This window comes from Mus musculus, chromosome 4 (assembly GCF_000001635.26).
Source record: "Mus musculus strain C57BL/6J chromosome 4, GRCm38.p6 C57BL/6J".
NCBI classification, from domain to species: Eukaryota; Metazoa; Chordata; class Mammalia; order Rodentia; family Muridae; genus Mus; species Mus musculus.
In genome coordinates this window covers 102,186,899-102,212,993 of record NC_000070.6, presented here as the reverse complement: position 1 = coordinate 102,212,993, position 26,095 = coordinate 102,186,899, and the positions used below count along the sequence as shown (strand labels likewise).

General features: G+C 40.9%; 1 protein-coding gene across 1 annotated transcript in view; it reads right to left on the bottom strand.

Moving 5' to 3' along the window:
- Pde4b (phosphodiesterase 4B, cAMP specific) overlaps positions 1 to 26,095 on the bottom strand; it is a 519,944-nt gene that overhangs the window by 394,282 nt on the left and 99,567 nt on the right. Inside the window, exons 2-3 of the mRNA XM_006502855.4 lie at positions 24,268 to 24,378; positions 17,920 to 18,158 (exon numbers count right to left, since the gene is read on the bottom strand). Coding sequence (XP_006502918.1) covers positions 17,920 to 18,158; positions 24,268 to 24,309 — 281 coding nt within the window. The 5' untranslated portion in view covers positions 24,310 to 24,378. The remainder of the gene's footprint in view (positions 1 to 17,919; positions 18,159 to 24,267; positions 24,379 to 26,095) is intronic.

Genomic DNA, 26,095 nt, shown 5'->3' with positions numbered 1-26,095 from the left:
TCTTGGAGTGTTCATTAGGAGCAGCTCATGGGGAGTGGGTAGCTTACCTCAGTAGAAGACCTCTGAAAGTCAGCAGTCTCTGGCTGTAGTAATCCAGGGAGTAGAAAGCTGGAGCTCCTAGATTTTGCACACACTGGTCAAGGTCAGCCTTGAGTAAACACTCCTACTTGTGTACACTGTCAACATATTCTTACTCAGACCAGGAGAAGGTTGTACACTCCTCTGAACGTTCATGAGGGAAGGCTTTGACGTTCCCATTGCTCTGAGGCACTGGGTCTTTGGCAGGGCTGTACCCTTGTCAATCCAAGTTCACTCAGCACTTCATCTGCCATTTGCACACTCTCCCAGGAATGTATATACTGCTTATACATTCACTTGGGCTTCTTTGTCTCCCCACACGTTCCTTCAAGGGATGTTGGCCAGAACCCATTCTCCTACCTTCTTCCAGCTTTCAGAAGCCACTTGAACACTTTACACAACTCACACCACTTAAAACTTTTCTTTCTCTGTCACATCTGCTTCTCCAACTCTCCCAAGCAGCCCCATAAGGATCTTGGTGATTACACTGACTGTGTTATCCAGAGCCATTTGCCCATCTCAAAGGTTCATAGATGCTTGAATCCCTCAGTTTACCACTGACTATATATGCAAGTCTCTGTTGTGGGGGTGGGGGGTAACACATTCACAGATTGTAAGAATTGTAGGGCTACTATACTGCCTACACAATACATACAAAACACAGTAATATATGTTTATCTTACTCTGTAAATAATAAACATATGTATATTGTGTGGGACTCTTAACTTGCACTTTTGGTCCAGGATCTGTAAAGTCAGGGACTAAAAGGTGAAAGATATCTTCAGGCAACAAATTAGAATTTGGACTATGGAAGCTAGAGATGGGAAGGTAGAATTCCTACATTTTGGCCTGGGTTCTAAGGACCCAAGAAACATTTAATGATGATTCTCTGAATTTTGAGGGTAGAGAGAACTCTGTGCCCTGTGGGGGTGGCTCTAGCAACTGATCACCAAGACCTGGTGAGAACCCATGACTGGTGATGATTAAACTAGGTGGTGACTTTCAGTGAGTCAGGCACTTTGCTAAGTGCTGTGTTTGCATCATCTAACACAACAGAAAGAGAGAGTAGGCGTCATTATTATTAATTCACAGAGGCAGAACATTAATCTTAATATAATTAAGTGCCAAGTGACAAGCATAGGATTTCTGCTTTTAACCCCTAGAATTCATTTCCATAGTGTATGAATCACTGTATCTAATTATACAATACTGTGGCAATTTATCCCCCTTTTACTATAGGCAAGCCGCAAAGTTAGTTTAGGTGTCCCAGCTGTGCCATGCCAGGAAGATTTGATCCGGCTGGAGAGCATGGCCCATGGTCAGTAAAGTGGTGTCAGAGGTGATGGAAAAGAAACTCCCTCCACAAACGTTCATAGATGCTTGAATCCCTCAGAATCTCCTGCAAGTATTCTTAAAATATGGAAGAAAACAATTAAGTATACATACAAGAACACACTTAGAGACCCAAGGCATTCTTGGTATGTTATTTTTATCAACACATATTAGATATGCTCAATTGTGAGATTACTTCTTATATTCCCACAGACACAGACCGTATTAATTTACCCTTCTTCCACTCTCCTTACTCAGCACCCTTCCCGGTCACTAGTACTCAGTATGCTGCTTTCCAGGCAGTTCTTTTCTGTTTTAGTTTCCACATCTGTAAAGGACCATGAGATACTGGCCTTTCTGTTTCTACCTTGTCCCTTAGAATACTCTTCTGGATCCAGGTCACTATACAAATGACAGGGTTTCATTTTTCTTCATGTCTGAATAATGCCTTATTATGTGTGCATCATATTTTCTACCCCATCCTTGGTATCCAGGTACCCATCCATCTATTCATGCCTGTGATGGTTTGAATATGCTTGGCCCAGGGAGTGACACTATTTAGGAGGTATGGCCTTGTTGAAATAGGTGTGGCCTTATTGGAGTAAGTGTGTCACTGTGGGCATGGGCTTTAAGACCCTCATCCTAGTTGCCTGGAAGCCAGTCTTCTCCTAGTGACCTTCAGATGAAGATGTACTCTCAGCTCCTCCTGCACCATGACTCTCTGGACATTGTCACTCTCCAGCTTTGATGTATGGACTAAACTTCTAAACTTGTAAGCCAACTCCAATTAAATGGTGTCTTTATAAGAGTTGTCTTGGTCATGGAGTCTGTTCACAGCAGTAAAACCCCACCTAAGACAATGGGCATTTACTCTGACTGTAAATCTTAGGTATGAGACAATACCAATCACTTTTTTTAAAGTGTGTGCATGGGTATTTTGCCTGTATGTATTTATGTGCATTGTGTGTGTGTGATATGCCCACAGAGACCATAAGAGGGTGTTGGATCTCCTGGAACTGGAGTTATAGATGGTTGTCAGCCACCATATGGGTGCTGGAAATGCAACCCATGCTCATGTCCTCTGTCCTTAACCACTGTGTCATTTCTCCAGCCCCATGATTTTCATTTTTAACAACTTCCCTAATGCTTTTAATGCACTGGCCTGGAAGACAACACTTCAGGAATCCGGACCTACTGCTGCAAGAAGTTTCTTAGAGGAAAGCTACTTTTGGTAGATCAGAAAGAAGCCTACACATGCCATCATTTCCTCTCAGAGTTAAACTGCCCCTCTGTTGCTAGTCCTTATAGCATTCAGATTTGTATACTCTCCCACTGGGGTTGAACGCAAGCTTAGCATTCTGGGTGTTAATTTAAGAGCTAGGAAGGAGAAAATGAGAAGATCATTCTATTGCAAATAGGAGAAGAGTCTCAGGTTAAAGCAAGGAGTTGGGCAAAGGGCATAGAATATAAGGTGAAAGGGGAGGAGGTTCCTTCAAAGAAACCCTAATGCTTCAAAAGTGATGGAAAAATAATTGGGCCTGTTTTACAGTGTCAACAGTTCAGCGTGCTCACCACCTTTCACGTGTTTATGGAGCAGTGTGCCCAGAGTTTATGCAAATGATGAGGTCTAGCATGTGTCTCACTGTAACATCAGTTTTAGAGGCAATGACTTATTTCCAGACAACACTGAAACCCTGAACCAAGGTAGTCCTTTCTTTTCTAGATCATAACTTCCTAATTCTTAAATGCAAAGTAAGGGAACTAGGAAACCAAAGTCTTACATTCAATGTTTCTTTTGGAGCATCCCTTCTCTTTCCTTTCCAACTGTTCCTCTTTCAGAAACAATGAATATTAGAACAGAGGCACTGTGTATTTTTTTTTCCTGCTAGGATGCTATTCCAAAAGGAGAAAACAAAATTAATTAACAAAGGCTACAGAGGGGAGTGACATAGTCAACCTAGAAACTGTAGGAATCAGCAGCAGACTGAGAGATGCAAGGTCTCATTTGCGGGAGGATCTCTCATCCTGGATGGTGGGTGAGCATGCTCATCCCGGATGGTGGGTGGACATGAAGGATTTGGTACTGAGAGCTCCACTGAAATGGGGGCGAGGAGGAGAGTAAATACAAACTTCCTGCTCAGTCTAGAGCTGGAACAGAAATAAAGGCCCATGAAGTCTGGATGAGACCCAACATTCTAGTTGGGTTGGGCCACCACAGACTGACCAAGGAACTACCCATAAGAAAGCAGCCTTTACATGAAGCCTGCTAAAGAGATAGGTGGAATAATTATTCCTTTACATAGGAACTACCATTTTCCCTCCCAGATTCCCAGCCTCTACCACAGTCTCCACATGTCTAGCAGCCCTTGAGGTTCATCTGAGGCTGAGGTTTTTTTTTTTTTGAGTCCTAATAAAACAAAGCTGCAACCTGTTCTTTCTTGTTCTCCCTTTTCCATCTCTTTCTTTTGGATGTCAGCTGTACCCTGTCTATTTCTTCTGGTACTTTGGGTTTCCTTGCACTTTCTCTAAAGCCCAGCTCCCTGACATGTGATGGCAGTTCATGCCTACAGCTCAACAGCATAGATGTTTTCTCCTCTCCCCCTTCTCTGGGCAGTTTTGAAGACTTGCAACTTCCCTGTCCTGCAATCTTTTCATTTAAACTCTAATAAAATTGTCCCTGAGTCTCCATCCAAGCTCGTGTTTATTTGTGTTTGTTAATGAGACCAAGAACCCTGGAGGGGACTTTGGTTGTCCTGGTGTCACTTGGGATTGTCATCAAGCTCTAATGAATGCATTTCTCCTCTAGGGTTCAGAGCAAGTCTAACAACTTGCTGATCCTTGCAGTTTATACTAGCTATGCACTGTTGTAATGGATGCTGAAAGTATCTGTCTATCCACATCCCCTTAGCTGGTGTTACCACTAGCTCCTATTTGCTGTGAGTGGTAAGGAGGGAAAATATACCACCTCTATTCCAGAGACATGGCCTATTAGCTGTCTGGGAGGCCATACCTCCCTTCCCTAACCAGGACTGACTCTGCTGACCACCTGCTAGCATGGCTTATACAAGGCTTTGTTCCAGTGTGGGACTAGCTCTGTCATGCAATCTGTCTTTTATATTGTGGGGCCACAGTGAAGACAATCTTTACTACACTCTTGTTTGATATTTTCCCACTGCCCCAATCTGTTTTCTGCTTTGCCTTTCCATAGAAATAACATTCTAGTTGGCCTGGGTCACCATCAAACTGGCCAAGAAACCACTCATAAAAACCCGCTAAAGCAATGGTTCTCAACCTCCTTCATGGTGACCCTTTAACACAGTTCCTCATGCTGTGGGGACACCTAGCCATAAAATTATTCTGTGGCTACTTCATAATTGTAACTTTACTAATGTTATGAATTATAATGTAAATGTGCTTTTTCAATGGTCTTAGGTGACTGCTGTAAAGGGGTCATTTGACCCCTGAAAGGGGTTGTGACCCACAGGTTGAGAACTGCTGCTCTAAAAAAGTATCTTTGTCTTGGATTCTTCTCAGGAGAACCCCATTGAAGACACCTGGCCTCAGAAAGTCTTCCAAGGATGTTGACTTTAATGGTGGAGAGTCTGGAGTTTGACCAATTCCAAGTCAGTTGAAAGTGAGAAGCCTGTCACTAGTGGTAGGCTGGGCATACTTCTACCTTTCCCTGAAAAGAGACACTAGTGGGAGGGGATGCAATAACTGGAAAGATAGCCTGATTGCTGCAGAGACATGAAAAAAATAACAACTAGAATGGAGGGATTGGCTGGCGGTTGCTAAGCACCGTAGAGTAAGAAATAATGACATGTTCAAGCTATTAATCAAGAAATTAAAGCAAGTGAGAGGACATGCTTATTAGCATTTAAATGGAACTTCCTCTCCTCCAGGTGTATGGCAACCTTAGCTAGAGAAGGGAGAGTACTCTATTATGAACAGGGTTTCGGGAAGCCCAAATCTCAGTTTGGGCAGGTTTGGTATACAATCCTTGGTTGATGGTAGAGAAGGAGACATTTTCAATGGATGGAATAGCTGTGAAGACACAGTTACAAAGCTAGAACCCTGAGGTTGTTTTGAGTCTTATGAGCATAAAAAAGTAGTGAACTCCTATTTATTAAAAGATAGAGTTAAACACACACACACACACACACACACACACACACAGAGTGTTGCATGGGTTCAAGTGAGACGAGTAGCTTGAATAACATTTCTTGCTCATTTGGGGATTTACATCATCTCCTCTCATGACTCATAAGTATGGTCAAATATCAGTACAACCTGACTCTGGAAATGCTAGGCCAGCTTAAGCAAATGGGAAATGATACATCTATAAGGTTTCTGACTTCAAGAATGAATAATAATCTACACTTGGGAGTTGGCAGTCATTTCTGAGGAAAGCCAGACCAAGAGGGGGTGGGATGAAAAGAGATATTTTGGTGTGTTTTCACTGCAGTGAAACATCCCAATGACACAGGATTTAGCATCTCAGGAGAGGAGGTATTATAGGCTATTGGCATGGCTTTTGAAAACTTGGGCAAAGGAATGGCATGCATGTAGAGATGCCAGGATCACTGTACAAATAATATACTCCGTAAAAGCTTTAAAGTCTCCAAAAAGCATGCATGTAAGAAGGGCCCATTTTGTAAAGCAGAAAACCCTGTAACTGCCTGTATTCCCAAGGAGGCCCAGAAGCCAGTACCTTTATTAAAACAGTGAAGCTGGAGGAAGATTTGCGCCACTCAAAAGTCTGGGTATAAATGACAGGCAGAAGATTATGGCAATAGATGCAATAGTCTGTAAACACTAGAGGTCAGAAGATAACACACACCCACTGAAGAGAGAGGACCAGGATGACTGTAACACAGAGAACGTTTTTAATGAGCAATTATCAAGCCACAACATTTACAGGAATGGTCCATATAATATTTGTTCTTTAGGAACAAGGTATATGGGAAGCTTCATAATATGAATTTCCAGACTGAAAATCTGTATGGTATATCCTATTGTGTACATAAACCATATGCTCCAGCCTACTCTTTCTAGGCTATAAACCTACACACCATGTCACTACATACTATGAAACAATAATAAGCATTGGTGTATTTAAACATATCTAAACATATAGCAAGTATAAAGTACCAAAGGGCGGCTGGTCCCCAGTATAATCCTATTTAATACATTGCTCTGAAAAAAGAGGACAGACCATGGAATATTGCAATACATTTCTTAGGAGATATAATAGAGGATTTGACTGCCATGCAGAAGACGTTAGGGTCAATCCCCAATGGTGGAAAGAAAGGGAGGGGAGACAGAGACAAACTGAGAGAAAGACAGAGAGGGGCGGAGGGGAGGGGAGAAGAGAAGAGAAGAGAAGAGAAGAGAAGAGAAGAGAAGAGAAGAGAAGAGAAGAGAAGAGAAGAGAAGAGAAGAGAAATAAGGGAAGAACTGAAGATTGAAGGAAGGGATAGATGTCCTGGTATGGGCTGAACTATGATAAGGAGGGGGAGAGAGAAGGAGAGAGAGAGAGAGAGAGAGAGAGAGAGAGAGAGAGAGAGAGAGAGAGAGAGAGAGAGAGAGAGAGAGAAGAATGAAGGAACAGAAGAAGGGAAGAAGACAGAGATAGATGGAGGGAGGGATGGGAAGAAATTACAATTAAGTTACCCAAACTAACTAAGCTGTCTCTTCAGTAATGCTGCTCTACCACATGTGATTTATGAGAGATTAATCCTTCTTGTCCACCAACATGTCACCACTGAACACTGACCATTTTTTCTCTTTTATACTTATCAGGAAGGAGACTGAGTTCTCAGTCACAGGGACAGATAGCAATGGGCATTCACCCTCATTCCCTGAGGCTATGCTAATTCTCCTGCCGTCTGCCATAACACTAGCAGAAGAGCCTTGACTGACTTGGACACTCTGCAGAACATCACACTGGTCCACTATATTGAGAATGACATGTCAATTGTACCAAATGAAACAAAATAAAGAGATAGCCGGGGCTTTCATAGATGTAGAATATTTGAAGTAACATGAGCATCCTGAAATATCTTTTCCAAAGTACAATATTAGTTATTAATTGTCCCTCTAAACTGAAAATGAGCATGATATTTGGTAGGATTTTTTTTAAACGAGAAGCTGCATAGATTTTAAGAGGTTATCAAAATGACCCATGGGTCAGAAAATATAAAGAAATGTTAGTGTTAAGTGGAGCCCAGAAGGAGAAAGGTGCAAGATAGTTGCTTATGGTGCTACAGTGGCAGCAAAACTTTACACTGTTAGAGCTCCATATCAAAGCTCTGACATCTGTATCACATTGCTCCGTTAGCATAGTGCTGTGCAGGAGATGGTTGGCACCAGCATATCTATCCCCAGTTCAACATCCCTTAACAGCATTCCCGCTTGCATTAGTCATTGTAGAAACATTTACAACAGAGAGTTCAGCAAGAGATATAAACCAGGGTAATGTTTTTAGAGGTAATTAGAGAGCTCTTACCAACATACCATGGGTGGGTTCTACCAGAATCACCAAATCCTAGCTGGTTGACTCCAGCAGTAATCCACCATACCATGGAGGTTATATGACTGAGAAAGAATCCAACAGTTTGCAAGGTATCAGGAAATTGAACAAATACAATTCCCACAAGCCCCTTGCCATGTGACACTATTGCAATTGTTTTCCCTTATTTCACACCTTTCAACTAACTTGTGGAATGTTTTCTGTTTCCTATTGACAAAGGAGGAAAAAGAAAACCTAAGATTTGTTTGTGGATAAATCAACTCAGCATGTGGGTATAAGCTAAAAATGAATTGTTAATACAACACTGAGTGGTTCTGAAAACCACTGTTGGAAGTGTCCTGAAGACACTAATAGTTACACTAATGACTGACTGGTTAGGGTTTTGGCATGGCTAAAACTGGAGTTAAACGAACAGTTATGGATAAGAAGAATGTGGTTGGACCTACAGGAAGGAGCACAGTCTATGGGAACTGTCAGAGTGTGTGTTTCTATCCTGCACTGAGGAAGAAGCGAATAGAATGTAGGCCTAAAATAATAGCTTCTCAGGGAGGCTAGTATGAGACTGAGGGCAAGGCCTGCCTGGGCTTCAGAGTGAACCCAAGACTAGCCTAAGGAACTCAATGATGGTAAAGAAAACATTTTAATTTAACTTATTTTAAAAAAAAATCTAGAAGGAAGAAAGGGATGGAACTATAGTTCCATGGCAAGGTTAGGGTTAGGGTAAGGGTTGGGGGTTAGGGTTAGGGGTTAGGGCCAGGGTTAGGGCCAGGGATTAGGATTAGGGGGTTAGGGCTAGGGCTAGGGGGTTAGGGTTAGGAGGTTAGGGTTAGGGCTAGGGGGTTAGTGTTAGGAGGTTAAGGCATTAAGCCTTGGGTGACTTTTCCCAGAACCAATAAGCAAAACACACAGCACAGAAATAAATGTGGCCTGGAATCATGACCACTAGATTCATAGAGCCTAAAGTATGGAATATGAAGTCCTGACCTGCCCTCAAATTGCCAAATTTCAGTTCCCCTTGCTGCCCTTATTATACTTGAGTGAAGACTGTCCCTTTGCTTGTCCTGCCTGGGTTTCCTTGTCCCTGTGTTGCCAGGGCTGTTCGCACAGGGCATCTCCTCTGCTCTTTGCACTGTTCCTCCTGTAGTGTTTGTCTTGTATTTGTTGTAGAAACTCATTTGAGGACTCCACAACTCTTGTCTGTAAAACGACTTTGGAACATGCAGCCCTTAATGGGATGTCTCCATCAAACCCTTCTCCTTGGGATTCAGAGAAACCCAAGCAAGAGAAGACAGAAAGAGTGTAAGAGCCAGAGGGGATAGAAGACACCAAGAAAACAATAACTTTTAAATTGACAAATCTGCACATATATGAATGCACAGAGACTGTGACAGCATACACAGGGCCTGCAGAGGTCTACACCAGATGAAGTCATAGAGATGAAAGAAGTGAACACAGTCCCCGTCCCTCACCCAGAAGCAATCTCTAACTGACAACCACTGATAACCTTGTGCAAATGAAATTTTAGTTTTCTCCAACAGTGCCTCACTAGACAAACTTCTCTTAAAGGCAGGCTGGGTGTCCAGCAACAGATGGTCAACAGAAAATAAACTTAAGGGCATCTTTGAAGATTCCATGTCTTATAATGTCATATCAAGGCCTTTCTTTTTTAAAATCTTATTTTTTTATTTTAGTTTTTATTTCATTTATATATTTTTCTTCTATTTTGTTTTTTTACCTTACAGGTCCTTTGAATACACACACACACACACACACACACACACAAATGGCTTCCAGTTTAGTGTTTTTATGAAATTCCTGAGTGTGTAAAAGAATGGCTCTCTGTTTCTTGTGCCTTCTCTATGGCTCTTTTCCTTTTCTTTGCCTGTTTTGTCCTATTCTGATATGTTCGTTTTTGTTTTATCTTATCTTTTTATTTTATTATTATTATCCTTAGAAGCCTGATTATTTTCCAATGTGATACAAAATGGGAGTGGCTCAGGTGGGAGAGGAAGTAAAGAACTGGGAGGAGTAGAAGGAGGGAGGAGTGTAATAAAAATATATCATGTAAGAAGATAAATTGTTTTCAGTGAAAGAAAGAAAATAACAAATATGAATAATAGTTTGCTTTAAAGTAATTTCTTACATTGTTACTCTTTCTGGAAAGTAAGTTTTTGAGTAATAGTCTGGATATTTGTAGTGGTTTGCATGAGAACGTCTTCATTAGGCCAAAAGTTTTGAACACTTGTCCCCCATTTGGTGCCCAGCCTTGCTGGAGGAAGTATGTCATAACATTTGGCTTTGGGTGTTTAGAGTCTCCTCTCCACATCAGTTTGTTCTGAGAGCTCTCAGCTTTCTGTTTCTGTCACCATGTCTGCCACTTGCTGCCATGCCTCCTCACCATGATGTAGCTCATCCCGATGTACCTACAGCCAAAGCAAACTCTTTCATCCAGAAAAAGAAGTAAATAATAGAACAAATGAATAGATGATAGATAGATAGATAGATAGATAGATAGATAGATAGATAGATAGATGATAGATAGATAGATAGATAGATAGATGATAGATTTAGATAGATAAATAAATGGGATCCACTAAGTAGGATCCACTAATCAAAGGAAAGACATAAGAAAATAAGAAAGCCTTAATTTCTTTCAACTTCTGCTACAAGGAAGTAAAAATGATAGGTTTTTTAAATTTTTTATGAATGTCCAAAGGGGCATTGAGTTGATGCTGAGAATGGCTTAATGGACCTGGCAGTAAGATTATCCTGCTGGAATCCTGGCAATTCTGAGGAGCAACTGTACTCCTGCTATGATGCTAAATGAAAGGTGAGAGGGCTAAAGGTTAGGGAAGTTAAAAGAAGACTCTGTCTTTCTTTCTCTATGTTGTTCCTTCCAGGAGTCAAGAATGCCTACAGTACCTTCCAGCAAAAAAGGGGTGATTGAATACTTGAATACTTGGTATTGGATTTCTGGAAGGAGAAACTGGCTGTGCACAGTACAAGACTTCTCTCTAATTCCCTCACTGAGCAGGGAGTGTTTCACCCTGGCTGAATAGAAGACCTCCTCCATATTTACATAGGATGTGGAGGGGAACTCAGATCTAACACCTCCTGCTACTCAGTGGTAATTCTATCTATATTTTACATATATGTATGACATAAGTAATATACATAATATATATACATATAAAAATACGACAATAATAATGGCATCAAAATAGTCATTAATTGCTAGCTGCTGCACTATACACACATGAATATTGTCTGTAACTCTGATCACAACTCTGAAGAGTAGAATTGTCATCCCGTTGTTAAAGAAAGAAGGCGACAAGATGGAAGTCACCTTTTATAACTGGACTTTGATGACAAATTAGTTACCTTTCCATTGCTGTGACGTAAAACCTTAACAAAAGCAACTTAGAAGAGGAAAGCACTTATTTTGGCTGACAGTTCCAGAGGCCACTGTAACTACACTTCATCATGGACAGGCATAGCAGCAGGACCGTGAGGCTGGCCTGGGAGTTAGGGAGCAAAGCAACTATATTTCATCTGCACAGAGAGAAGAGCAGGAAATGGGGCCAGGCTACAAAACCTGCCTCATAGTCTGTCCCATGACAGACCTCTGTTGGGGTTTGGTCTGCCACTATGTATACAAATGCTAAGTTCTGAACCCCAAGAGCTGGTTGGCCTCCAGATGAGAGAATTCTTACTTACACTGGCCTTTGTTGTGTAAACCTTGCTCCCCAATTTAAAGTTAGGTTAATAAAAGGCTAGCACCTGTGACTGGGCAGTAGAGAGAGAAAGGTGGTACTTGAGGATCTAGTGAAGAGTCTCAGAAAAAAACCACAGGGGAGGAGAAAGGAGATGGAGAGAGGAGGAGGCCAGCACAAGGCAAGATGGATCATGAAGAGCATGTAGGCATATGCTGATCCTGAGGACAGGCTACTGGAATGGAATCAGCCCAGGTGAGACTCAAACATCAAGAAGTCAGGGACGTATGACTGGGATGTAAGTGAGAACAGCTCAGATCCTGCCCAATCGAGACTTAAGCTTATAAATAAAATACCAGGATTTTGTGTCTTTTATATAGGCTAGCTAGAATATATTATTCATTTACAGATATCCTTCAGCAAGTCTCCTCCTAAAGAGTCCACATCCTTCTCAAAGAGCACCATCAGCTGGGAAACACAGGAGCCCATGTGGGACTTTCCCCATCCAAACCACAGGCTTTCTCCATGATAAATAACACATTGCATCCCAGACCTTTGGCCAGCCACCCCAGCTCTCATCCAGATGAGTTATAGGTGAGTTAATTTTTCATATTTATCTTTATTCTTTCTCTGGCATTGACTCTATATAACATGCATTGGCCCATCTTTATGACTGATTTAGCATCCTGGTAAGGAATTCAAGGTCAGTTTCTGTACTTGGATTATAGCTGAAGCAATTATAGCACCAGGAGTCATGTCCTCTCCATTCTTAGTTCAGAAAAGGCATCAGCAAACTGACTGGCGAGCTGATCTATACCACTGCCTATTTCTGTAAACACAACACACTTGCTCATTTACGGATGGTTGTCTGCGGCTACTTTGACAAAACAGCAGCAGTGTTGAATAGTTATACCAGACCTTGAAACTCAACACGGAAAATATTTACTGCCTGGCACTTTATGACAAATACTAGCTGACAGCTGGTCCAGACATTGGGATTGATGCCACATTCTCGGTACTCTGAGAGGTAAGTATAATTATTTGTCTCACATGAGCCTAGGCTGTCTTCCGTACCCAGTGAATTTTCATCAGCTCAATGGCAGTGATGCTAGCTGGAGCCTTACTGACTTGCTTCTAATCAAGGCCTCTAATCAAAATCCTTTACCAGCAATTCCAGCAGTCAACTATCAATATCCCAATAGACTCATTTTCAAAGGATGCATGTAAATGCTTTTATTTGCTTAAATTTAAAAGTAAATTTAAAGAGAGTGATTGCATTTTCTTATACTTCATAAAGAAGATAATTAAAAGAAAATTAACATGTTATAAATGAATTAGTAACATGCATTAGTGGCTACTTCTTTTTTGTTTGTTTTTGTTCTTGTTTTTGTTTTTTCGAGACAGGGTTTCTCTGTGTAGCTCTGGCTGTCCTGGAACTCACTCTGTAGACCAGGCTGGCCTCAAACTCAGAAATCCACCTGCCTCTGCCTCCCAAGTGCTGGGATTAAAGGCGTGTGCCACCACTGCCCAGTAACATGCATTAGGCGACTATGGAAAACAAACATTTTATCATTTTCAGTTCCACTTCTCCCGATACCACTGATCCCAGCATAAACTACTGATACTTGAAACATAGTGTGTTGGTTATTTTCTCATTGCTGTGAGAAACGGGAGATAATTTAACGGTGAAGGGCCTGTTGTGGCTGATGGGTTAAGAAGTGATAGAGTAAATCATGGCAGAGAAGGCATGATGGTAGTAGGAACTGAGGGTGGCTGATCACATTGTCTCTGCAGTCAGGAAGCTCAGACTGAATCGAAAGTGGGACCATACTAAAATACACTCCAATTTCTGCCTCAGTGACCCACTTCTTCCAGTGAGCCTGCACTTCTTCTTATTATTATTTTTTTAGATATTTATTTCATTTACATTTCCAATGCTATCCCAAAAGTCCCCCACACCCCTCCCCCACCCACTCCCCCACCCACCCACTCCCACTTCTTGGCTCTGGTGTTCCCCTGTACTGAGGCATATAAAGTTTGCATGACCAATGGGCCTCTCTTTCCACTGATGGCCGACGAGCCTGCACTTCTTAAAAAGTTATACAACCTTCGCAAACAGTATCACCAACTGTTCAAAGATGCATAAGGGTACATTTCACATTCAGACTGGAATATCCTGCCCCTGGATTTATAGGCTGCAAAATGCATTCATTTTCAACTTCAAAGTTTCCATAGATTTTAGCAGTCCTAATATAGTTCAAAAGTCAAGTCTCTTCTGAAAATCCAAGCAATTCTGTCCTGGGTAGTTTCTATCAACTTGACACAAGTTAGGGTCATTTGGGAAAAGAGAACCTCAACTGAGAAAATGGCCCCACAAGTTTGTCCTGTGGGCAAGTCTGTGGTACATTCTCTTGGGTGGGCAGGGTCTTGCTTTTAAGGCATTTATTCTATTGCCTCATTACAAAACAAATTGGTTTCTTTTCAGTGGTGCTAATCACTTTAACAACTACAGCTGCTTTCTCAGCTGTTTTTTCCACAACTTTGAATCCATGCCTTGGCCTACAGAGAGGCACATTTGAACATCTTTGTGTTCCCTCCTTGCTTTCTTTTGCTCTAGATCCGAGGGGCATTCAACAGTAACATTCACAGGGCCTGAATATTATCCTGTCTTAAAATGTCATCAGTCCTCCAACAAATTTATTATTTTCACTTACTTATTTTTTTATTTTTGGGTTTATAATATAAATACATTTCTCCCTTCTCTGTCCTCTCTCCAAACCTCCCAATATATCCTTTCCTACTCTCTTTCAAATTCATAACTTCTTAACTGTTATTGCAAGCATACATGTTTATGTATATAAAAATATATTCTTAAGTATAACCTGCACAGTCTGTTAATGTTTCTTGCATGTATGTTTTCAGGGCGGACCATTTGGCACTCTACAACAAATTGGTGTAGTCTTCCCTGGGAAGATCACCTCTTATGCTCCAATGTTTCCTCCGTTGCCTTTTGTCCTGTGTGAGAAGCCTACACCAATAAAGTCTCACCAATATGACTGCCCAAAAGTGAGCCAAACAAGAACAGCACTATTGGATATGCCAAAGCAGTCAGAGAAGAGGTCACGGTGCCTCAACCCTGCATAAAGTCCATTACTTTGAGTTTAGCCTCATTCAGCTTCTCAGAACACAGCCAGATTCTTTGCCAGAATTTAATAGGATATAATGGCCCTACCGTCTATTCCCATTTTCCTGTAGAATCTTTTTCCCTCTGTAGCCTCTTGAGATAGACCTTCACTGTCTGCATTTCTCTAGGGACTCTGTTCCTCTAAAACCCTACCAGAATCACCCATGAAGTTATACTTACAGTGTTCCAGAGCTTTGCTGGCCCACATTTCTAAGTTTTCTACATTCATGTTGAAGATCAAGTAGTCAGAGTTACCATAGCAACAGCCCCAATTCTCGGTACTGGTTTTCTGTACTGGCTACGTGTTCCACTATGACTAGATAGTTAAAAAGAAACAATGTAAGGGGGGAAGGGCTCATTCTGACTTAGAGTTCAAGAAAAAATGTCTTAGAATAATCTTCTCCCACACTACGTAAAACTTGTCTTTGCATTATTCAAATGTTGACGCTGTACCAGCAGAGCTCTGAATACTTGAATACTGCCCAGGACTTTGCTATTGTTACTTTTATGAAGCATCACCTGTCTCCATGTTTTGTAAACATTTGTCTCTTCTGATTAAGCCTTCTGGTTGGTTTAATAAAGACCTGATGGCCTATAGCAGGGCAGGAGAGAAAAGGTGGGACGTCCACATAGAGATGGGAACTCTAGGAAAGAATCAGGTGCTGGGTCCTTACCAGCCAGACACACGGGAAGTAAGATGGATAGGGACCGAATTAGAGGTAGAGGGCCGCATGGCAAAGATGGATTAGTATAAACTGGTTATTAAATCATATGAGCTAGTTTGGAGCAAGCCTAAGCTATAAAGCCTAAGAATTCATAAATAAATATGTCTCTGTCACTAATGGAAGCTGGCAATAAGGATGCAATCAATCCTAGAAGTGGGAAGTGGTGGCAGAATCATGAGACACCTTGTCAGATCGCATTGCATCTGCAGTTAGGATGCACATCTGTATCTAGGGAGCACATAATGCACATCTGTATCTAGGAAGCACATAATGCACATCTGTATCTAAGAAGCACATAATGCACATTTGCATCCAGGAAGCACATAATGCACATCTGTATTTAAGAAGCACATAATGCACATCTGTATCTAAGAAGCACATAATGCACATTTGCATCCAGGAAGCACATAATGCACATCTGTATCTAGGAAGCACATAATGCACATCTGTATCTAAGAAGCACATAATGCACATTTGCATCCAGGAAGCACATAATGCACATCTGTATTTAAGAAGCACATAATGCACATCTGTATCTAAGAAGCACATAATGCACATTTGCATCCAGGAAGCACATAATGCACATCTGTATCTAGGAAGCACATAATGCACATCTGTATCTAGGGAGCACATAATGCACATCTGTATCTAGGGAGCACATAATGCACATTTGCATCCAGGAAGCACATAATGCACGTCTGTATCTAGGAAGCACATAATGCACATTGTATCTAAGAAGCACATAATGCACATTTGCATCCAGGAAGCACATAATATGCAAGAAGAGGCACTGGGATTCTAAATCTTAAGTTATGCAATAGCACAAACACAATGAATTACCTGTGTTGTGAGACCAAGAAAACTTTGGGGGCACATGTCCCCTATAGTTCCCAATGAACAGTTAGCACAGTGGTGCTTGTGATGTGAACTCAGGTGAGAAGGAGATGGAACCCAGTGACTCTACAAGGTTAAACAGGATTCCCGACACTGATGCCATAGTGCCTTTCCCACCACACACAGCCTGTTTCGGTGAACCCTTTCACACGGCCAGTTGTGACGCCTGAAGTTTTAAGAATCTGATTCTTAGTAGATTAAGCCCTGACCAAAGATGCCTTGGCATGCAGTGAGGGTAAATGCACACTATAAGACCCCACAGAATTTAATGATTTGTTAGAATGAAGTCCTGCAATAACTGATTGTAGTCAGCCTTTCTCCATAATGTTATTTTTAAAGTTGTTTTTAAGGTAGCAAATTATAATAATTTTAAGTTATATAAATTAGTACATTTTTATTTTAAGGAACCTCTTCATTTTATATTAACAATTCATTATTGAAAAAGACTTGAAATGAAAAGGATTAATGACTAAGTATATGCTTTAACATGGATCTAAAGGGAAACATGGCACAGTTTTCTCCAGAGCTCTATGATTCTATTTTCTTGGTTATCATTTCAACACAAGTTTCAAAAAGCCACTTTCACAAATATAGTAAAACAACCAATCTTAACAACATTCTCTTTCCTTTACTACATGTGGGTGTATGTGTGTATTTGTGTGTATGCAGGTGCACATATATGGAATACCCGGGGAGGCAGAGGACAATGTCTGGTATCATCCTCTGGACATTTTTCAACACCTCTGAGGTAAGAGTATCACATGTAACTCACCAGTTAGGCTAGGATGACTGGCCTATTGACTCCAGAGTTCTCCCTGTCCCTGCTATCCCGGTGTTGAGATTGCAGGAACATGCTACCACACAGAGCACTTTATTTACCTGTGAGTCCTGGGGATCATATTCAATTCCTGGAGCTTGAGAGTGTAAGCACTTTACTGACCGAGCCCTCACCCCAGCTCTCATAGCACAGCTCTCCTGTTTTGATTTATAAGGGAGTGTTTTATACCAAAATAAATCCTGAGATCTGTAAGCTAGGGCTGTACTTTTAAAAGCCAGAGGTATGCGCAGAGCAGAGCAACAAAACCATTTAAGGATTATCCAGTGGCATTCTGGAATACAGTTCTGCTTTTCTGAATTAGAAGGTATCAACACACACTGAGTAGATTCTTAGTGAAGCCATCATAGAGTGTGAGTTTGCTTTATGCTTGGCAGTATTGCAAATGCATTCCATTCTCTCCTCAGTGGGCTCTATGTAAGGCATACTCCTTCCCCTCTTAAGAAGCAGATTTTCTTGCCATGGTTTAAAAGGATTCACCCTGCTACCCAAGGGAAACAAGCTCTCCAGAAGACAACAGTCCGGTCTATTGTGCAGACATTGACTGCTGTTTTGACAACACAATTGTATTTGAAGTAATTACAAGAGAAGATTTAAAATTGGCATTGGCTTCAGAGCCTACTCACCACTCCTGGCTCACAGTTGTTATAGCAATGCTGGGAAGTGTTGTCAAAGGTAGTGTGGTTGGCCTGGAAATGCCATCTCCCTCGGGGGTCCTTGCCCTTTCACTCTGTCTCTGGGACAATGGTGGCAGCTGTAAGTTTCCTGAACAGCACCTTCTGCCTCTCCAGAGGTCAATCCCGAGGGTGTAACTGGAAGAGCTGTAGGATTTACTCAAGCTACATTCAAAATAGTCCTTAAGATTCTGGAGGAAACAAAGAGAAAGAAGACAAGAAAAGTGAAATTCAAACATCTAAATGACAGAGTTAAATAAGAAGCCAAAATGATCCAGCGGCCACTGAGGAAGCCCTGATTCATTATCTCACAATCAATCAGACTCTGAAATTGATGTCAGAAGCCTAAGAGACAACAAGCAAGATGGGTGAGGGTAGGTCCTGGCTGCTTTCTATCTTTTGTACAAACCTAGCCATGGCATGTTTAGAGATCTTTAGATTCACAGGTAACATTTACAGGAGTACCATGTAGGTTGGAAGGTTTCTCTTTTCCATTCTACCTCTCTATATATATATGTCTCTCTCTCTCTTAATTTGTTAAAAATGAAATTTGATAAATTGATAACATATTTTAGCAATCAATTTATCATTTTGGTATATGCTAATAAACTATAAATAAATACGAAATTAGTTATTTTTAAAGCAAAAAAATTGCCTGTGTTAAGATATCAGAGTATTAGTAATGAGATTCGGCTGGTTGTCCCTGTTCACATATACAAATCTCATGGCTGGTAACATTGCTGCTTTGTTATTACTGAAGTATTCAAGAAATCCGAGATAGAAGAGATGGACATTATGAAATCCTCAAGAGCCCTATTCAAGTCCATGTCTAATACCAACATGAATAGAATTCAAGTGTCAGGACAAAAGCATTATGACAGCAAGGAAGAGTCACTCATGCTTTCCTTGTCTCTGTGTGATGGTTCCTGGTACAGCTGGGAGTGGGCATCCCAAATGGGTGTCTGCTTGATGCACTATTTTTATCAGCCCAAGGCAGAAGGTGCTGGCACATGCAGTGGCCTCTGAGACCAACCGGCACTCCAAAAGCAGTGATTTTACTCTTGACATATAGCTCAACTGACTAATGAGGATCCTGTCATCCGGACAAGGCTGCTCAGCTGATGATTATTCTGTTGTTCTGAAAATACTGCTCACACCAGAATAATTACAGAAGAGGACATAGGATCCCCTGGAGCTGGAGTTACAGGTGGCTGTGAGAGGCCTGATATGGATGCTCGGAACCAAACTTAAGTCCTGTCTGGAAGAGGAGCAATCATTCTTAACTGGAGCCATCACTCCAGTCTCTTCAGTCTCTTATATTTTATCTTGAGGTAAGGCATCACTGAGCTATCCAGGCTGCTCTTGAACTCAGTGCAAATCCAGGCTGGCCTTGAGCTTGCCATCCTGCCCCAGCCTTTTGAGTGTTTGAGATTTCAGGCTCTTGGCATCAGAGCCAACAGATAAAACCATATTCTGATAACAGAAATCTGGGCAAGAAAAGACAGGGCAGTTTTCAGGAGCTCCACCCCTGTACTTAGAAATAAATATTGTATTTTCTTATATTTGAAAATAATTTTGAAGGAGATAAAAGGGTCTGCAACCCTATAGGTGGAACAACAATATGAACTAACCAGTACCCCCAGAGCTCGTGTCTCTAGCTGCATTTTTAGCAGAAGGTGGCCTAGTCGGCCATCATTGGGAAGAGAGGCCCCTTGGTATTGCAAACTTTGTATGTACAGGGGAATGCCAGGGGCAAGAAGGGGGAGTGGGTGGGTAGGGAAGTTGGTGGGGGAGGGTATGGGGAACTTTTGGGATAGCATTTAAAATGTAAATGAAGAAAATACCTAAAAAATATATTTTAAGAAAAGATTAAAAAAAAGAAAATAATTTTGAAATACCATCTGTTTAAAATTCAGTATATGCCCTGCTTGGTGATAGGAACTTGACACAATCTAGAATCTTCCAGAGTGTGGAAGACATTATAATATACAAGGGTCAGATTTAATGCCTAATAAGTAGTTGCATACACTGTCAGTCTAGTGCTTACTGCATCTTGTGTGTGTGTGTGTGTGTGTGTGTGTGTGTGTGTGTGTGAGTGTGTGTACGTGTGTAAGTGTGTGTGCGTGTGTGAGTGTGTGTGTGTGTGAGTGTGTGTGTGAGTGTATGTGTGTCTGAGTGTGTGTGTGTGAGTGTGTGTGTGTGAGTGTGTGTGTGTGTGAGTGTGTGTGTGTGTGTGTGTGTGTGTGTGTGTGTGTGTGTGAGAAGGCGGGGAGAGAACTTAGAGACAGAGAAAAACACTTGGTCTATGTGCTTCTTTCTTTAAAATACTTAAAAATCTACTTAAAAATCCCTGGAGAGATACAGGAAATAAAAAATCTTAATGAAGAATAAATATATAAGAACACACTGAAGACTGGAAAATTATATGTCCAGCATCAAATATGCATGTAGAGAAAAAAATCACAGTTTTCTAGAAAACAAAACCTCAAACTGTTAAGAATCACTGTCAGAAGTAAAGAAATGAAGGCAGCATTCAGTTATACTGCCGGACACCAGGGCTTTCTGATTAAGTGTAGAATATTTTTCTCTTTTAGAAAAATGAAACATGAAACATTAGTAGTCAGGTGTCAGTAGTTCTGACTTGATTTTGAAATGAGACACAGACACAGATTAGTCCCTGCCCTCTGATCTTAAGACTTTAACAATTTAGGTGTCTTCACTAGTTTTTTTTTTTTTTAACTTTAGCAATTGCATTAGCAAGAATAATGACATCTAAACAGGAATATGGAGAGAATCTAAAAGTGGTTATTTTTTCAAGCATTATTTGTGCATAAGGTGAATTTAGGAAAGTATGAATTTTGAACAGTAATATAAAATTGTGATTACCAGAAACAGCATTAAGATTAATGTTTCTTCCCCAAAAGATAGTTGGTCAAGGAATAGCACGAAGCTGGTCAGAATTATGATGGCTAAAAATAGGAAAATCAGGCCAAATAACAAGTTAATCAATAGAGAAACAACCAAATTCAATTTTGAGGTTGTTAGTAGTTTGAGTAAAGGAGCAGTCTATAAATTCTAAGTATAAATGCAGAATTTGGGGTAATGATAAATAGCTCTGGAAATAATTTTGATTGTTCTGGGAGTAATAGTGTTTTCAGAATTTAATTTAGTTTCTGAAAAGCTGTTTCATTACATTCTTTTATGGCAATGTGTTTCACACTCACCAAGGGCTTCTGAAACATGTAGTTTTAATTCAAGAAATGACTTCAAAACAGTAAATTTTAACTTGTTTGTAAGTTAGTATGACTCTGGGGGACCAATGCGTATGTCTGCCTTTTGGCTCTATTACATACATGTAGATGCGTGAGTGCCTGGGTGCATGCATGCATGCGCATGCTCGTGTGTGTGTGTGTGTGTGTGTGTGTGTGTGTGTGTGTGTGTGTGTGTGTGATAGACAGCCACCCAGCCAAACACAAACAGATACACAAATACATGGACACAGATACACAGACAGACACATGGAGAAAGAGAGAGGTGCATATACACCTTACATAATTTATACCTGTGAGTAAATGAAGTTATTATTCTTCCCTCTTTTTTCACTTATACACATATTTCCAGGTTCTTCTTAGTCTTTAGTCATATTCCCTCCTCCTGTGACCTGTGGCTCCCTCCTCCCCTTTAATCTCTTTAGTCATAATTAATCACAGGTTCAGTACTTAGATTGCACATAATTTCATCTTACCTATACACGTCACTTTTCACATACAAAGCAGTGAACACACACACCTGTGAACATTTAAGCCTTGTGTGTTACCATCACCTAGTAAAGATCTAGTGCATATAGAGTGTATGGAGACAGAACTACAGTTATTCATACCTGACCTCCCACAGCCCCAAGCAGAGCGTCTTGCCTGAAGTAAAGGTCTTTTCATTTGCTATTCCCCTTACTAAACATTCTCCCCCCAAATCTTTACAACCCACCCCCTCACTTCTCACTTGTCTTCCGTGTCTTCTCCTTTCATGGTCCTTCCATAAACTCTCTGCGCTCACACACAATCACTCTTTGCTGGTCCAATCGATTTCTACATAGCCCTTAGCACAGATGGGATTGTTTTCTAATTTATTAACTTATTTCCACTTTCCCTCAGGAAAGCAAGGCCATAATGGATAAAAACTTGTGCTATTTATTGTTGAGTTTTCATCCAGAACCTAGACCTGTGTTTGATACACATTGTGCATAGGGCTTATGTGGCATTGAGTAGATATTTAAATCACTGAATAAAAAGTTGATGAGTTAAGATAAATCAAAACATAACAAACTATATCTGACTTAGGGCAAAGGCTTAATTTAAAGGAACAGAACATCAAAATAAGTTTCTGTTGTCTCAGTGAGACTGGGAAACATAACATGGTCTGTGCTGTGGTTGGAAGGCTGAACACAAGAGGAAAAGTGCTAGCTTGGCATTGAACTTCCAAGATAGGATCAGCTTGAAGTTTAAATATGTGTTGTTTAAATTTTCTAGGAGTCATAGAGAGTCCAAGGAAATAGAAATTGTCTTTAACAAACCAGTTTACTTAATATATCCAACGTGTTGCCATTTTAATATGTATTTTATATAAAAATTACGATGAAATAGTTTTCATTCCTTAATATTTGCATATATAGATTCACAATCTGACATCTACTTTGTTTACAGCTCATTTCCATGCAGACTAGTGACAAGTGATTAAAGACTGAACCTTAGAGACATAAAACCTATGGACTATTTATCCAGTGTAGTTTTGATAAGAAATGACTAAATTCCTTTTTTATGCATATAAGTGTATTAATGAATGGCATATAGACTGTATTAAGAGGCAACACTAAATTTATTTTTAACAAAAAAAAATTTTTTTTCTCTTCCAGAATTTTCTCCATTGACATTCTAAGCAGGGCACAGTAACCTAAACACAACTGTTCATCGCCAGTGGAAGAAATCAGAATGTAAAAGGCAAATTATGTGTGACTGAGAGTCAAAGGTCTGGAAAAGGAATCCCTACACCACAGGAGGGGCTGGTGGAAAAGACAGCATGTGAGGAAGCTGACACTACCCCACCCCTCACTCGTTCCCGTTCTGGTGTAACAGACTTGAATATGGAGTTCCCTACTTTGCTCACATGCCTTGTAAGAAGAGTCAGGATGGAGAGGCATCCGAAAGACTGGACAATTATGTAAGCTACGATTTTTACACTAAGTAGAAAAAAAATGTCTTGTATAGGCTTTCCTTCTTTCTGTGAAATAAGAATTCAAACTGGACAGTTGTGGCACAAGCCTTTAATCTCAGCACTTGGGAGGCAGAGGCAGGTGGATCTCTAAGTTCCAGGCCAGCCTGATCCACAGATCAAGTTCTAGAACAGCCATGATTACACTGAGAAACCTGTCCCCAAAAAACAGAAAAGGAAGGAAGGAAGGGAGGGAGGGAGGGAGGGAGGGAGGGAGGGAGAAAGGAAGGAAGAAGAAAAGAAATAAGAGCAAAGGTAAAATAGTCACATGATCACGGCAAACTCCAAGTTCCTGTGGCCTCTCACAGAAAGTAAACGGTATCACTTATTTTTCTTCTTTCCTCTACTTCCTTTTTGCACATCTGATTAGTGTTATATAATCTTATATCAGTTTTAATGAATAATTGAGCAAGGATTGTGCAGTGAACAACGCACCAACAAAGGGTGGTCAATTGAAGGCAAGGAGATAAATAATATCAGCTAACCAGATCCAAAGCTATAGAGACTGAACAAGGATAGACTTCAGATGAGAGTCAGGTTTCTCAACTGTAATGGACATTCTGGCATCTTTTTGAAACAGTGCGATTAACAGTTCTAAGATGTGGCCTGAAACACTGCAGCTCTGATAAACACCGAGGTGACGCTCATAAGCTGGCCTACAGAGCACCTGTGAGCCTAGTGTGCGAGACACAACCTTCTTAGTGCTAATGACTCTGACATGGGAAGTGCTTTTCAGGCAGGACCTTGCTGCACGTGGCTAAAAGTATGAGAAAGCCATTAATGGTGGAGGCTGAAACACTGTGGAAAGATGAATCAATAGCAAAAAGAGAATTATTCCTGCTGTCCATCTCACAGGATGCAGGGTCAGGTACTAGTGATGTTTTTTTGTCATCAGAACATAAGTTCACAGGAGGATGGCATGAGACACCCTTCTGTGCCTTTGCGTAGACCTCTGGAGAGATCTGAAGAGGCTTACTTATTGAACATAGTGCAGGAAGGTGGCAGCTGTCCCTGCCAGTCCCTGCCACTACTTACATCATCTGCGGTCACCGCCATCACACTCCTACTCTTCTTCATTATAGATGTGGGAAACAGCTCCTCTGGCTGTCCACTGTTTGGTGCAGCGTTGCTGATGGCAGATTAGACCTACAGGAGAAAAAAACACACATGAAGGTTCAGCTCTGTATCCATAGTTAAGTAAAAACATGATACATTCCTTCCACTAACGTGTGTGTGTGTGTGTGTGTGCGTGCATGCATGTTTGTGTGTACAAGCAAGCACCACATATTAGCAAGCTAAACCTTACATTCTGAAAAGAGAGACTGAAATAAAAGCCAAGAAAATGGCACAAAGATATAAGAATCGAATAAGAAGAGGAGCTGACAATTACGCTCTCAGGTAACTAATGATTGGGAAGGATATGAGAATATTACACAACCAGATATGGCATACACACCTGTAATGCCAGCACTCAGAGGCTAAGGCAGGAAGATCTAAACCAGCCTGAACTACGAAGCAAAGACTTGTCTCAAAATATTAACAGCAGTATATACTGGTATGAGTCTTTCTAATTCAAAAGTACTTTCCCACAAAATATTTCATGTTATTCCTATACGGTAGAGAGCACTATTACCATGTTTTGGGGTTGGAAATGTGGCTTGGTGGTAAAATGTTTATCTAGTAAGCACAAGAGTCTGAGCTTAGGTTCAAGCCTAGAACTGAGGAAGGGGTGAAGGAGGAGAGAAAGAGGAAGGGAGAGAAAGTGAGAGGGGTGAGAGAGAGGGAGAGAGGGGGAGAGGGAGAGAGGGAGAGAGGGAGAAAGGGAGAGAGGGAGAGAGGTAGCAGGAAGAAAGGGATCTAATCGTGCCTTTTTGCCTATTGAGAGAACACAGGTCAGAAAAATTATTTGGCTTGGGTAAAATAGTAGAAACATGTAAGATGTAAAATGTATAGAATGTAACTCCTTGGTACTTTCCACCCAAAAGCAACCAAATACAAACAAGGCACAGAATGAAATGGACACTTAGATGAAGACAATTTAATCTCAATCTTTACCACCAGTCCCACTCTTCACATGGAAGTCACACAAGCAGTACTTGTCATAGGCAACTTCAGCAATCAGTGCTTGGAAAGAGTGGGATTTCCTGGCTTAGCTCACATCAGGTCATTTGTGGTCGATGTGCTTCACTTGATGATATTTTCTTAGGTAGTCAGTGGAAGGAACACAGAACCCCAATATCACCAACCTTTAAGGGTATACCTTGTTCTACAAGCTCCAGGAGAAAAGCAGCCACTGACTTTCAAAGTCTTGTGCTAGAGTCACGAAATTAAAGTCCCATCTCACAGGAGATGACAAGAGAATACAAGGAATTCTGAGTCTGCAGAACTTAGCTGGAAGCAGATGTGTTCAGAAAATAGAACCCAGGAAGTGTCCATTACGAGACTCTGGCTTCAAAGCGCCATGTATTGTTGCTGAGCTCAAGGACCCCTGTGTGGTTATCACTCTATACATTTCATCTCTTAATATATGCTTGATATGAAAAGGTGGCTTCTCCTTCATGAAGATATACATAGATTAAAAGCTCGATGGGACTGCAGCTGCGTGAGTAAGCATACTAAGTAGTGGTATTGTACAGTCACCCAGGAAACCAGGGTTGAATTCCTAACACATAATTTGACTACATTATGCAGGAGTTGCCAGTGACACTGTCAGTGCTGATAGGAAGGGGGAGGAGCTCTGCCTTTGTAGGTGTGCAAGAGAGAAAACCCTACAGACACGTAGGTGTTTGATTCAATATACTGAAGGAAGGAATTTTCTTTGTCTATAGCAATAATTACGAACCTGATGTTCTTCTCATACTGA